We start from the raw sequence: 13,676 nt of genomic DNA, 5'->3' as shown, positions 1-13,676 counted from the left end.
CACTTGTCTGTCCTCAGTCCCTCTACAAGTGAGACTGTGAACGTTCCTGGGTAGTGGCTGCTTGAGTCCCCTGAAGCATATGCCCTGGTAAGGGGCCTTTCTATTAAAGATTGGTGTGCTAGTGTGCAGATTTGGAGCCTGCAAGTTGAGTCTACTCATGGCGGACGACACACTCTGCAGCATTCTGCATCTTGCTATTCACTGAGAAGTTTTCTTTTTGATTCATTTTGACAGATCTCAAGAAAGCCTCCAATTCAAATGCTGCAAAATCCAGTCTACCAAAATCTGGTCTTCGTCCTCCTGGGTACTCACGTCTCCCAGCAGCCAAGCTGGCCGCCTTTGGCTTCGTGAGGAGTTCCAGTGTCTCTGCGGTGCCCAGCACCCAATCCCTGGACAGTGTGCAGCTGGAGCAGAGTCGGCCAGTCACCCGTGAGTGGGGCAAAGGGGCTGAGGGTGGGTGGAGGAGACTGTGCCCTCCTGGGGGTTGATGGCAGGGTGGAAGATGCCTAACGACCCCGTGAACCGTTTCCTTTGGTTAGTTAAGAGCTTGGATCTACTACTTTAAGGAGTCATTGTGTTACTGTGTTTTAATCATCCACCAAGGAAAAATAACCTCCTATTGGGCACTATCATGTTTCTTGATTATGGGGAGTTAATGCCCTTGCAGTAGGCCCAGACTCAGTTCCTAGAATCCACACTGGGCTGCTTACAACCACCTGTCATTCCAGATCCAGGCATTCTGATGCCTTCTTCTGGTCTCTGTGGTCAATACATGCATGTGGTGTGCATGTGCACACACACACACACACACACACACTCTCTCTCTCTCTCTCTCTAAAATGAATATATCTTAAAAGAATCTTCCTGAGACTATTGTTGAGGTCATTCATAAACAAGTATCAGGGTTTCCAATCATAGACACCTTGACTTAGAAAAATGAGATAAAACTCATGAAATGATTGAGTTTTACTTCTTATGATGAGCTTGTATCCTTTTAATTACTGCCTAGGATCTGGGTTCTGGGGGGTAGAAAATCACCAGTCTCTTCGGAAGGTTAATCAATGAAAATGAGGGCTAATATGAAAGATTTTGCAATGTTAACTCAGCATTACGCTCGTGAATGCTATAAAAATGCATTTACATACGTAGCTCATTTGATTATCTGTATCTGCCTCGCATTTTAAGTAAGATTGGAATTGACAAGGATTGTTATTAATAACTCCTACAGAAACAGCCATCAGCCCATCTCATGTTCCACTGGCAAAGAGGGAGTCATTTTTTATTCATGGAAAAAGGAGCCGCCAGTGACCTGAGGGGTCAGGTTCCCGAGAAGCTATTTCTCATCTGAGATTAGACCTTATTGATATCTGTTTTCATTCCGCAGATCTGGGCACTGGTCAGCTCCATCCCGAGATGGAAGTAGAGTTTGAGCTCATGGTGATTCTTTTCTATTTTTTTGGTTGGTTGATTGGTTTGGTTTTCAAGTTGCCTATTTACAGTTGTTAATATAAACCACACACTGAAGCTTTTCTCTATAGTTTTATTATAGAACAGCCATCTTTTTCTTGCCTGTCCCATTTGGCAGAGGTTAGCTTTTTGACCTTTCACATCTACAGTTCCAGAGTCCTCACCCCCACCCCCAGGTATTTCCATTTAGGTGACTCTGATGGGGGCCCCAGGGGTCCTTTCCCTCTCGAGGACTGGAGAGAGAGGATGATGGTGAGTCTGAACTGTGACTGAGGGCTGCATAGCCTCTGACATACGGGAGAAGGAGGGACAGGAGGGCTGCTGTGGGGCAGACCTGGCCTCCTGTGGGACCCTTCCAGGCAAGTGCCATGCTCCCTGTCCCATTTTCATAGCGATTATTCTGTATCCGATGTTTTCAATAATGGCAACATTCTGCTGTAGTGCAAAATACTACAAAAACAAAAGCAAAATATCTGGGAGTGGTGGAAGATTGATTAAAAACATAATTGGCACTTTTTTTTTTAAAGCCATTAAAACTAGAGGATGGGCTGTGGGGTTACTGTGTGACTTGCTTGCCATTGATGTGTATTTTAGATTTTCCATAAAGGAGGTTAAAACCCTACCATCCCCATGACTTGCTTTTATTTCTTTTTCAGTTTTACTTCTTAAAATAACAGCTTTATTGAGATATAATTCACACACCATGTAATTCTCTTCTTTAGAGCATACAATTCAATGGTTTCTCTCCCCCCCATATATTTATAGGCTAGTGCAAACATCACTACCATCAACCTTGCAGCATTTCCACTATTCCTCCCCAAAGAAACCTAGAATCCCTAATGCTCTCCCCCATTCCCATTCAGCCTTCAGCTCTAAGCAACCATTAGTCTACTAACTCTTTTTTTTTTAATTGAAAAACCTTTTTTTTCATGCAATATATTCTGATCCTGGTTTCCTCTTCCTCGACTCTCCCTCAATCCTCGCCATTCACTGGACTCCATGCTCATCCTCTCTTCAGAAAACAGGCAAACAGAAAGTGAATAAACAAGCCAGAATAATAAAAACAAAAACACAGTGAACAGGAATCTCCCAGACCCCACAAAATTGGAAATCATAACAAACAAACAAAAGACCAATAAGACAAAAAAAATTTCCTCAAGTAATAAAAGACAAAAATCTGCAAAGATACAATTGAGTTCAATTTGCTTTATATTTATTCCCAAAAAGATCATAGACACCTTTGACCTTTTCTTCTAGTTTTGTTATGATGTAACAAATGTCACAAGTTTCAACTTTTTTCTTTCCTGATTTGCTTGTTGTTGCTGTGTTGAAACCCCATGAACAAAAGCAGCCTGGGGAGGAGACAGTTTATTACATGTTACAGGGCACAGCCCATCATGGAGGAAAGACAACCTAAGAATCCAAAGCAGGAACCAGGAGGCAGGAGCTGATGCAGAAGCCACGGAGGGGTGCTGCTGACTGGCTTGCTCCCTATGGCTTGCTCAGCCTGCTTTCTTATACTGTCCAGAACCACATGCTCAGGATTGGCAGTGCCCAGTGGACCGGGCTCTTCCGCATCAACCATTAATTAAGAAAATGCCCACAAATGTGCCCATGGGCCAGTATGATGGAGTTAATTCCTCATGTGAGTTCCTCCTCCCAAGAGACTCAGGCTTGTGTCGAGTTGACAAAAACTAACCAGCTGAAACATAACAACGTGAGATTTCAGCCTATCTCTATATTATGAAGTGATTACTGCATCAAGTTAATTAACCTCCATCACTTTGTGTAGTTGCTGTGTATGCGTGTGTTGGTTCTGTTGTAGATCTTATCTCTTAGCACATTTCAAGTACATGACATGGAATGGTTTGCTGTCCACACTGTGCCATGAATTAGAGCTCCAAAGCCTGACTGCCCTGTGCCAATAAAACTTGTTCTGTTTTTTAAGAGTATTGCAGCATAGAAGGGGACGAGAACCCTAGAAACAGTGAGATTTGCATACCATCTTTGCATTTACCATACCTATGACTTTGGGCAAATTTTTGTACTTCTGTGTAGTTCGAGATTTTCAGTGTTTTACCTGGTCCCACTGACCTGGAGTCTCTTCTGACTGTTGGTCCCCCACAGCCGCTTATAAAGTAATCACTCAAGGTTTAATATTAATTGTAATTGTTTGGTCAATGGCTCAGGCTTCTTACTGGCTACATATAAATTAAACCGTTTCTAATAATCTGCATATCACCACGTGCCCCATGGCTTACCAGTAATGCTCTGGCGTCTTACTCCTCTAGTGGCTTCTGGAGTCTCCTCCACTCCACCTTCTTTCTCCATATCTCTCTTCTTGGACTTCCCACCTAGCTATATTTTGCCCTGCCATAGGCCAAAGCAGCTTTTTTATTAACCAATGATAATAAAACATATTCACAGTATACAGAGGAACATCCCACATCACTCCTGTGTCTTCATAGTGAAACAGTGTTAATAATAATTGAGCTAGGTTTAAAACTGTCAGTAGGACTAATGGAATATCCCTATTAGATACAGAGTGTTTAGAATAAGGTTTTTCACAAGGATAATAATTTATTTTCTTGAGCAGTTTCCATCTGTGGGCCATGTCAATGTCAAGGATTCAAAAGCTCAGATGGGAAAATGGCTATATTGGATTAACAGTGTCCAATAGGGGACAAGGGAGTTGTCTTCATTGTCTCTGGTTACGGTTGTAGAAACTTTGAAGTCAGAGATGTGGCTCTCATTCTAGTTCAAACGTTTTATCATCACCTTGACACATAATGATCAATAACTTTGAGTGTTAAACTAAAACTCGAGCTGGAGAGATTGCTCAGTGGTTAAAGCACTTGTTGCCCTTCCAGAAGACTCAACTTGATTCTCAGCACAGCAAGGTGGCTCTCAACTATCCGTAACTCAAGTTCCAGGGGATCCAACACCCTCACCTGCCTCCACTGTCACCAGGAATGCACGTGTTGCACATACATACATATAGATAAAACACCCACACACTTAAAAGAAAAATTTTTAATAAAAATTAAGACATATCACTTATGAGGCTTGAAGTGGATTTTCATGGGATTGATTCTCTTACTTTGGGGCTATAAGTTGAGTATCATGTTGGCATTTAAAGAAACAAAGACAAGGGAAGTCAGTTGCCAAGTCTTTAACTGTTTTCTTTGTTGTTTTGTTTTGTTTTGTTTTGTTTGTGACAAGGTTTCTCTGTGTAACCACCCTGGCTGTTCTAGAACTAGCTCTGTAGACCAGGTTGGCCTCAAAGTCACAGAGATCTGCCTGCCTCTGCCTCTGCCTCCCAAGTGCTGGAATTAAAAGCATGTGCCACCACTGCCCAGTAGGTCTTTAACATTTTATAACGTGCAAGGAAATATTTTCATTTAGATTCCCTTTTAAATATATTTATAAAATGTGACCTTAGTCTAAGCTGGTGGTATTTAAACCCTCAGCTCAAAATAGAACTGAGAGTTGGAGCTGACTTTATTTCTGTGGCTTTTCAGTGTCTGCAGGGACAGGGGCTGGATGTTTGATTTCATGGTGTGTGAAGGGTTTCACACAGCTTCCCGTTTGCCGGGATTTTCAGTGTTCCGCTCTTCATCTGTGTTATCTCAGTTCAGTTTGGGTGGGAGAAGAAAAGAAGACTGAGAACAAAATCCACAATGTGCTTCTCACTTTCTGTAAAGATGCAGAAGTCAAACAAACATCACTGACAGATTTGAGTGTCTTCTTCCTTGGAATCTGTAATTATATAATCTGAAGTGTTCTTCCTAAGGAAAAGACAGAGTTGTTTTCCTTGAGTCTTGCTGACAATTTTCTCAGTGGTTCCAACACATTCTTTTTCTTCCTATTTCTACTCATTTACACAGAAGAACATGATTTTTCTGCATATGACTTAGCATCGCTTCTTTGGGAAACTGGTCTCTGTACCTTGCAAGTAACGGTTATCCTCCTGACCTGGGCAGTCTGAAGAAATGTATCAGAAATCACACCATCATTGTGTCATCTGTCAAAGGCATTTTCAGATAATAAAAATATTTTTTAACGTCATATTTTTATCATTCAATATACTTCTTGGAGAAAAGATCCCTTGAGCTATGGAACCAGCAGTTAAAGAGAGAAACATGCCACACTCGCACACATGACATCTCTGTAACCAGGTATAATATTTGGTAGTCAGTTAACTTCAGTGAACTTAAATGTTTCTGTGGGTTGGTTAAGTGTCCCTTGGGGACTTTGTATTTAAGGCTTGGTCACCAGCCCCCCCCCACTACTGGGAGGTGGTACCCAGTGGGAAAGAGTTAGGTCATTGGGGATGTGCCTTTAGAAGGGATAGCTGACCTTTACTGCATGCTCCTGCATGCACATATTTGAACCCCTGAGCCCATGAGCAAAGCCTCACTGCTTTCTGTGAGACCGAGATCTCAACTCAGGCCCTTGAACTCACCCAACAAGCGCTTCACCCATTTCCCCAGCTTAATTCTCAGATCCTTCATTGGTGAAGCAGGATACTGGCCCTTCATACAACTCAGCATTCCCTCTCAATGATTCTAAAACATGAAAGAAATATAATAAAGGGAGAGTAATCTGGGAAGAGAAAATCTCAATTGAAAAAATACCTTCGTAATATTGGCCTATAGGCAAGTCTGTGGGGCATTTTCTTGATTATGATTGATGTGGGAGGGCCCAGGGCATTATGGGTGGTGTCATCCCAGGGCAGAGTGGTCCTGGGTTGTATAAATAAAACTGAGCAAGTCATGGAGAACCAACCAGTAAACAGTGTTCTCCTGTGGTCCCTGCCTCTGTTCCTACTTAAGTTTCTGCCCTGACTTCCTTTAGCAGTTGCCTGCGATCAGGACATGTAAGTCACATAAGCCCTCTTCTTCTCCAGTTGCTTTGAGTCGTAGTTTATCACAGTCACAGAAAGCAAACTAGGACAAGGGGCTGTGTGTTTATTCTGTTCCTGGTTGTGGAGCCATAACAGAACATCTCAACTGGATCAAGCAGGCATCCCATGTGGGTGGATGATATGAGTATGGAATGTTGGCTTACCTTGGAGAGCATTGAGCCATAACTATGAGGTGCCTTTCCATAGTTCTGCCTCTGTGGCCCCACCATCTCTGCTGTGGGAGAGCTGTGTGGGGTTTGCCATGGATACCCACTTGTTGGTCAATTCAACACCTGTAAAGACAGCAGGAACACATGGGAAAGCAATCAGACCAATAAAAAGGAATTAGATATACTTACTATGCATTCTTTTACCATCCATATATAAAGAAAGCTCTGGTGCGTGGTAGTTTTGATATAAATGCCTGGCTCTGCCCACAAAGATCTAATGAGGACCTAGAACCCCCACAGAATAGCTAAGATGTTGGAATGTCACTTTTTGGGTGGGGACCCTCTAATCTCTGTCCTGTGTGTCTACCAAGATTCTTCTAAATTGAGGGTCACAGGATTACTAAGTAGGGTGACTGCTTCCAAAACCTCCTGAGCGACCTCCTTGTCTCCATGTCCTTCCCACAGGAGAGCGTTCTCTTTTCGGCCATGTTACTTTGTCTGGCCTCAGAGCTTTCATCTCTGCCTGTTCTCTTCAAAGGATGAGCTACTCCGCCATCCTTTCCTTGTGTACTGCATAATGCTAGGTTACAATGTGTGAATATGTTTAGCAGCAAGGCAGATGCTGTAACCATAGCATTTGGGTCTCTGTTGCTCAGCCCCGTGGAGACTTTGGGTGGTTGTGCCCTGCCTTTGTCTGACCAAGGACTCTTGATCCTCTTACTCCAGGTGTGTGCTAACGGGGGGGGGGGCACCTACATCTCAGAGTCCTCGGGGAGTATGGCCCCTTCTCTTTAACTGCCTTGGTCATGTGCATTGCCCGCACCTTCTCCACCTGCTCCCTTTGGTGTCTAGCGTCAGCTACTAAACAGGGCAGCAGGCACATGGAGGCCTTCAGTCACATTCCTGCATGGGAAATATATATTCATGTACACTTACTGTAGGCTAGCCCAAAGCTGAGGCAAGGCCTTTGATCCCCTAACCTCCTCTACCCTTATCCAAGAGCAGAGGTCATCCCTCTGTATCTACGTACAGGCTTTGTATCTGAAGATTCAGTCGACCCTATACCAAAAAGTAGTTGGGAAAAAAAATGTGTTTGCATCAAACATATACTGACTTTTCTTATATCATGTCTCTCGCTCTTTTTAAAAATTCTTCTCCTGTACATTACATCACGACCACAGTGTCTACTCCCTGCACTCCTCCCATTTCGTGACTCACTTCCCTTCTCCTCAAGGTCCAGTTCTTCTCTCGTTGCCTTCAGAAAAGAGCAGGCCTCCCAGGGATGTTGAATGAACATGGCATAGCAAATTGCAGTAAGACCCGGCTCTAACCCTCATACCATCATGTCTTAAACATCACCTTAAAACAGTATTTTTAATGCTCATCTATAGCACTTGGTAGTGTAAATAATCTGGAGGTGATGTGTGGATCTGAAGGATTTGTGGGCGTTCTACAAAAGCCCTGTGCCACTGTGCAGATATCGGTGCCACCGTGTCCTGGAATGGATCCCCGGTGGGAAAGCAGCTGCCCCACGGCCACTGCGGCAGAAAGCCAAGACTCGGAGCCTCTTCCCAGCACTGCGTTTCAGAACAACCTGTGTGTGACAGGAAGTTGACAGGCCAGACAGCTGCAGTCATGAGCTGCCAACACCCTTTGCTTCTGCCTCCTTGGATTGGAAAATGAATAATGGTAACACATCCCGGCTGCTGTCAATCATGAGGCATGTTTCCAGTAGTGCTGATGGTGCGGGAGACTCTGCTGCCACCGGGAAGGCTGGCTAATGAAGGCAAATGAGCCTGGAAAGACCCCGGCACAGTGGATTCCTTGGGGGAAGCGGCCAATTAGGCAGGCGGTCGGGGGCAGCCATTGGGGCATGCAGGTGCTTGTTAGTAGGTGTCTAGCAGTGGCCCTGAAAGTGCACGAGAAGTAGCAAAGATGTGCTTGCCTGCTGGGGTCTGTTTACCTCTCCATGGACCTCACCCTGTCTTTGGGGAGTTTTTTTACAGATCTCCTGGGCACCCTTCACAGCCTGGCTAGTGCCGTTTGCGTGCACTTAGCCACATGGGTCTTTTGGAAGCTCCTGCTGGCTATCGTAGATGGCTGGGATGGGAGGTTCTTATAACTTAGATACCATCCAGACAACCGCAGTCAGAGGAGCATATTGAGGAAGGACCCGTGAACCAATTCACCACCGTCCCCACCTGAGTTAGGGTCGGGGCAGGTGCTGAAGTGTCACTCTAAGGATGCGCACCAGGGTGAGAGGCCCTAGATGACCCTTGGGATTTATTGCAGCCAGAAAATCTGAGTCACGGTAGCTTGAGCTGCAGGATGAAGTTTTTCCCTTGCTGAGGCCCTACACCATAAACTGACTTCATATTTCCTTGGCCGAGTGTCTGTAGGAAGCCGAGTTCAGCTGCCCCAACCGTTCGTAGGTCTGTCCATGAGCTGAGATTCTCTGTGAGCAACCAATCCCTGGAGAGCAGAGTCGGGCGTTTATGTGATGAGCATGGAAATTCTCTGGACCTGGGTGCAGAGAGGTTAATGGATGTTAAGTCAAGGAACGACCTACCTGAAGGAGCAGAGCATGCACACGGCAAGGGTTTGTTGATGTCCCCTCCTCCAGAGCATATAGCATGCCACAAGGGACTCCTGGTAGACCACTCAGGAGGGTGTTGCCACGGTGGTGGTGGTGAGACTCCAGAGAGACAGCAAGGAAGACAGAGTAGAGGCAAAGGCGATCTGGTGTCCAGGTCCTGTCTTGTTACCTCCCGACAAGTTACATGATCCCTCTGCACAGCCAGTGGCCACCAAGACGGTAGATTCCCGGTGGCTTTGTAGATCCAAGGTCTCTGGTTCTGTGATTTCTTACTGTGATGGAGGTTCTCAAAAGGTTCTAGACTTCTTCTTTCATGAATCTGTTCAGAAACTGTGAGGAAAGACACGTGTATTTCCTGTCTGTTTAAAAGTCATACCTGGAGGACATGCACTCTGTGCTCTCCATGTAAACAATATTGTCCATAAAATGAGTGGCAGCGTCTGACATCTTTCCATTGAAGAAAACCTCAGCTCTCTTGACGATACCACATAACTCCGTTTCCACTGTTGGTAAACGGCCGCTGGAGTGGCAGTCCTGTACCGCAGCCCAGAGCCAGAAACATTCCTGTCACCTGCTGATGTGGAAGTTACTGCAGAGCACAATGCATTGCTCTGCTCAGCTTGCACAGAAGTGCAGTGCCATGCAGGAATTTGCTCATAACAATAAACACCTGTGGTGTCTGGAGAGATGGCCCAGTGCTTTAGAGCACTCACCGCCCTTCCAGAGGACCCGGGCTCAGTTCTCAGCACCCACACAGCAGCTCACAACGATCTGCAGCTTTAGATTCAGGGGATCTGATGCCCTCTTCTGGCCTCTGAAACTCTGCACACAGGTAATAGACATACAGGCAAAACACCCACACGCATAAACTGTTTTTAAAAAATTAAACAGTAATTTAAAAACTAACCACCTTCCTTGTTTAGGTATCCACTGTGTTTTTAACATTACTGAAGCATGTTGTCCTTATTAAAATTGTTCTGTGTGTGTAAGGATGCCATGTCAAACTCCCAGAAGCCTCCAGTGTTTGCTTTGTATTTTGATTGCATTGTTTTAAATTGTGTTGGATTTGATATAATGTTGTTTTGTTCATTACAGTCCTTGGAGAAATAACATCTGCATGTGTATGTATGCACACACATGTATTTGTGTGTATGTAAATCACACTATAATATATACATACACACACACACCTGTATAGCATCCTCTGATATTTGGTTTATGAGGGTGTTTTGATTTGTATAGCAAATAATGGCTTTTAGTTACAGATATAATGTTATAAATTTTGCAGTTTGAAATCAAGTATGACAAAGTGTCTAGATACAGTTTTCAATTTATTTTTAGTTTATGTGTGTGAGCATTTGCCTGTATGTGTGCCACACATACATGCAGTGCTTGCACAGGCCAGAAGAGGGCATTATATCTCCTGGAACTCAAGTAACAGAGCTGCCATGTGTGCTTTGGGAACTGAACATCCCATTTCTGTTAACCACTGAACCATCTCTCCAGCCCGTGCTGTTTAGATACATTCTTTTTTTTTTATTTTTATTTTTTATTGAAAAAAAATTTCTACCTCCTCCCAGCCTCCCATTTCCCTCCCCCTCCTCCCACTCCTCTCCCCCTCCCCCCACTCCTTTCCCCCTCCCTCTCCAGTCCTAAGAGCAGTCAGGGTTCCCTGCACTGTGGAAAGTTCAAGGTCCTCCCCCCTCCATCTAGGTCTAGGAAGGTGAGCATCCAAACTGGCTAGGCTCCCACAAAGCCAGAACATGAAGTAGGATCAAAACCCAGTGCCATTGTCCTTGGCTTCTCATCAGCCCTCATTGTCCGCCATGTTCAGAGAGTCCGGTTTTATCCCATGCTTTTTCAGTTCCAGTCCAGCTGGCCTTGGTGAGCTCCCAATAGATCAGTCCCTCTGTCTCAGTGGGTGGATGCACCCCTCACGGTCCTGACTTCCTTGCTCATGTTCTCCCTCCTTCTGCTCCTCATTGGGACCTTGGGAGTGCATTCCAGTGCTCCAGTGTGGGTCTCTGTTTCTATCTCCATCCATCGCCAGATGAAGGTTCTATGGTGATATGCAAGATATTCATCAGTATAGCATAGGATAGGGCCATTTCAGGTTCCCTATCCTCAGCTGTCCAAGGAACTAACTGGGGACATCCCCCTGGGCACCTGGGAGCCCCTCTAGGTTCAAGTCTCTTGCCAACCCTAAGATGGCTCCCTTAATTAAGATATATGCTTCCCTGCTCCCATATCCATCCTTCCTGTATCCCAACCATCCCAATTCCCCAAGTTCCCCCCATCCTCCCCTTCTCACTTTTCTTTCCCCATCTCCCCTTACCCCTATCCCACCCCACCCCCAAGATCCCAATTTTTTGCTCGGCAATCTTGTCTACTTCCCATATCCAGGAGGATAACTATATGTTTTTCTTTGGGTTCACCTTCTTATTTAGCTTCTTTATGATCACAAATTATAGACTCAATGTCATTTATTTATGGCTAGAAACCAATTATGAGTGAGTACATCCCATGTTCATCTTTTTGGGTCTGGGTTACCTCACTCAGGATAGTGTTTTCTATTTCCATCCATTTGCATGTAAAATTCAAGAAGATACATTCTTAATGTGATGTTTTGAAAACTATTGTATGTGGTTTAGAAACTCAAATGTTACTTAATTAGATGTTACAATTTAATAGTCTGTTTGTAGCTCTGAAGATTGAACTTTGGGCCGAACCGCTTTCTCATGTTGTACAGCAGCAAAAACTTCAAGATGAATATAATAAGTATAAACTAAAAACTGAAACCGTTAAACACAGGAGGCAAATATAGGTGTCAGTGTGACAATGTGATCTTAATGTAGAGGAAAATTCACCCCATACCAACACCAAAACCATAAAGAAAAACATTAAAAGAACAATGGGAATTTCTTTTCAATTTTTTCAGCTTAAACAAAATTTAAAACTGCTGGGTCAGGGAGGGAGGCAGAAAACTTAGAGGTTGGATATTAAAGTAGGAACTGTCTGTAAACTTCATGAAAATGGTCACTATCCCTGGTGTCCTACTTCTGTTTGTGTGACCCTGGCGGAAGAGTTTAAGGAAGAAAGGGTTTATTTCGGGTTCCAGTTCATGCCAGAGAAATCTTGGCAGCAGGAACCTGAGGTGGCGGGTCTCTTTGCATCCACAGACAAGAAGCCCAGAGAGATGAATGCTGGTACTCAGGTCGCTTTCTCCTTCATATTCATTCTGGAGCCCCAGCCTGCAGAATGGAACCACCCACAGTGGGCAAGACCTTCTACCTCAATTAGCCTAATCTAGATCACTCCTCAGAGGCATGCCCAGAGGTTTATCTCTGAGGTCATTCTAAATCTAACAAAGTTGATCATACTAATGGCCACACTAGTCAGAACTCTCCAAAAAAACGAATACCATAGGATATGTATGAGCTTTATCTGAAGGTATTGGCTGGCCATCTAGAGGCTGAGAAATCCCACCATTTCCTGTCAGCAAGCTGATGGTGTGGTTTGAAGACCCGAGAACAGGAGAGCCACTCATGAAGATGCTGGCCCAGTTCTGAAGGTCTGAGAATCAAGATGGCTGACATCAGAAGAAGCTAAGGTCCTTGCTCAAGTCATCAATCAGTTGAGAACCAATTCAACCTCCCTCTCTTCCCCATGACTTCAGAGGACTGGATGATGTCCATCCACATGGGGAGGACAGGTTCCCCATCCAGAGATCCTAATATTTATCACCTCTAAATATTCCTTCCCAGAAAGATTCGGGCATCCTCTGGGCCAGTCAAGTGGATAAAATCAGTCATATCTCTCAAGTAAAGAACTCTTACAAATCAACAAAAACACACATAACTAAAAGCTGGGCATGTGGTCTCTTTGCACAGATAGGCAAATCCCAGGACTTGCTGGCTACTCTGAATAAGTCTACCCTATGGGCTCCAGACCAGTGCGAGACCCTGCCTCAAAGAGCAACACAGCTTTCTAAGTGATAACATCTGGAGTTCACCTTAGTTCTACACACGCGTGTGGACATGCACACACCAACTACATAAAACACACTCAGTAGACAAAAGTAGGCAAAGGAGATAAATGGACCTTGGTAGCCAAAGTGAAGGCCATCCCAGCAGACTTAGAATATTTCTGCTGCCATCATTGACAAGCTAAAACATACTCTTCTCTGTTTTTAAATGAACTGGAACTGAAGAGGATGGCCATCGTGGAGTGTCTTGCACACTGTCACGCCCCTGAACATAACCTGTGGCTGCACATTCTTTATTAATATCTATGATTATTTAAATAGAGAGACGGGCACAGCAGCTCACATCTTTTATCCCAACTCTGAGTTTGAGGCCAGCTTGGGCTGGAGAGATGGCTCAGTGGTTAAGAGCACTGCCTGCTCTTTCAAAAGGTCCTGAGTTCAATTCCTAGCAACCACATGTTGGCTCACAACCACCTGTAATGAGATCTGGTGCCCTCTTGAGGAAGAGACCTGGTCAGTCGTCCTCATCCACTTAGACCATGAAACCCAGTA

The 13,676-nt window shown here is 44.5% G+C and overlaps 1 protein-coding gene across 2 annotated transcripts in view; it reads left to right on the top strand.

The window, feature by feature from the left end:
• Mtus2 (microtubule associated scaffold protein 2) overlaps window positions 1–13,676 on the top strand; it is a 376,016-nt gene that overhangs the window by 155,619 nt on the left and 206,721 nt on the right. For both annotated transcript variants that reach the window (XM_057764364.1, XM_057764365.1), the window contains exon 5: window positions 235–429. In XM_057764364.1, coding sequence (XP_057620347.1) covers window positions 235–429 — 195 coding nt within the window. The remainder of the gene's footprint in view (window positions 1–234; window positions 430–13,676) is intronic.

The sequence above is a fragment of the Chionomys nivalis genome, chromosome 3 (assembly GCF_950005125.1).
Source record: "Chionomys nivalis chromosome 3, mChiNiv1.1, whole genome shotgun sequence".
NCBI lineage: Eukaryota > Metazoa > Chordata > Mammalia > Rodentia > Cricetidae > Chionomys > Chionomys nivalis.
This window is presented reverse-complemented; position numbering and strand designations above follow the sequence as displayed.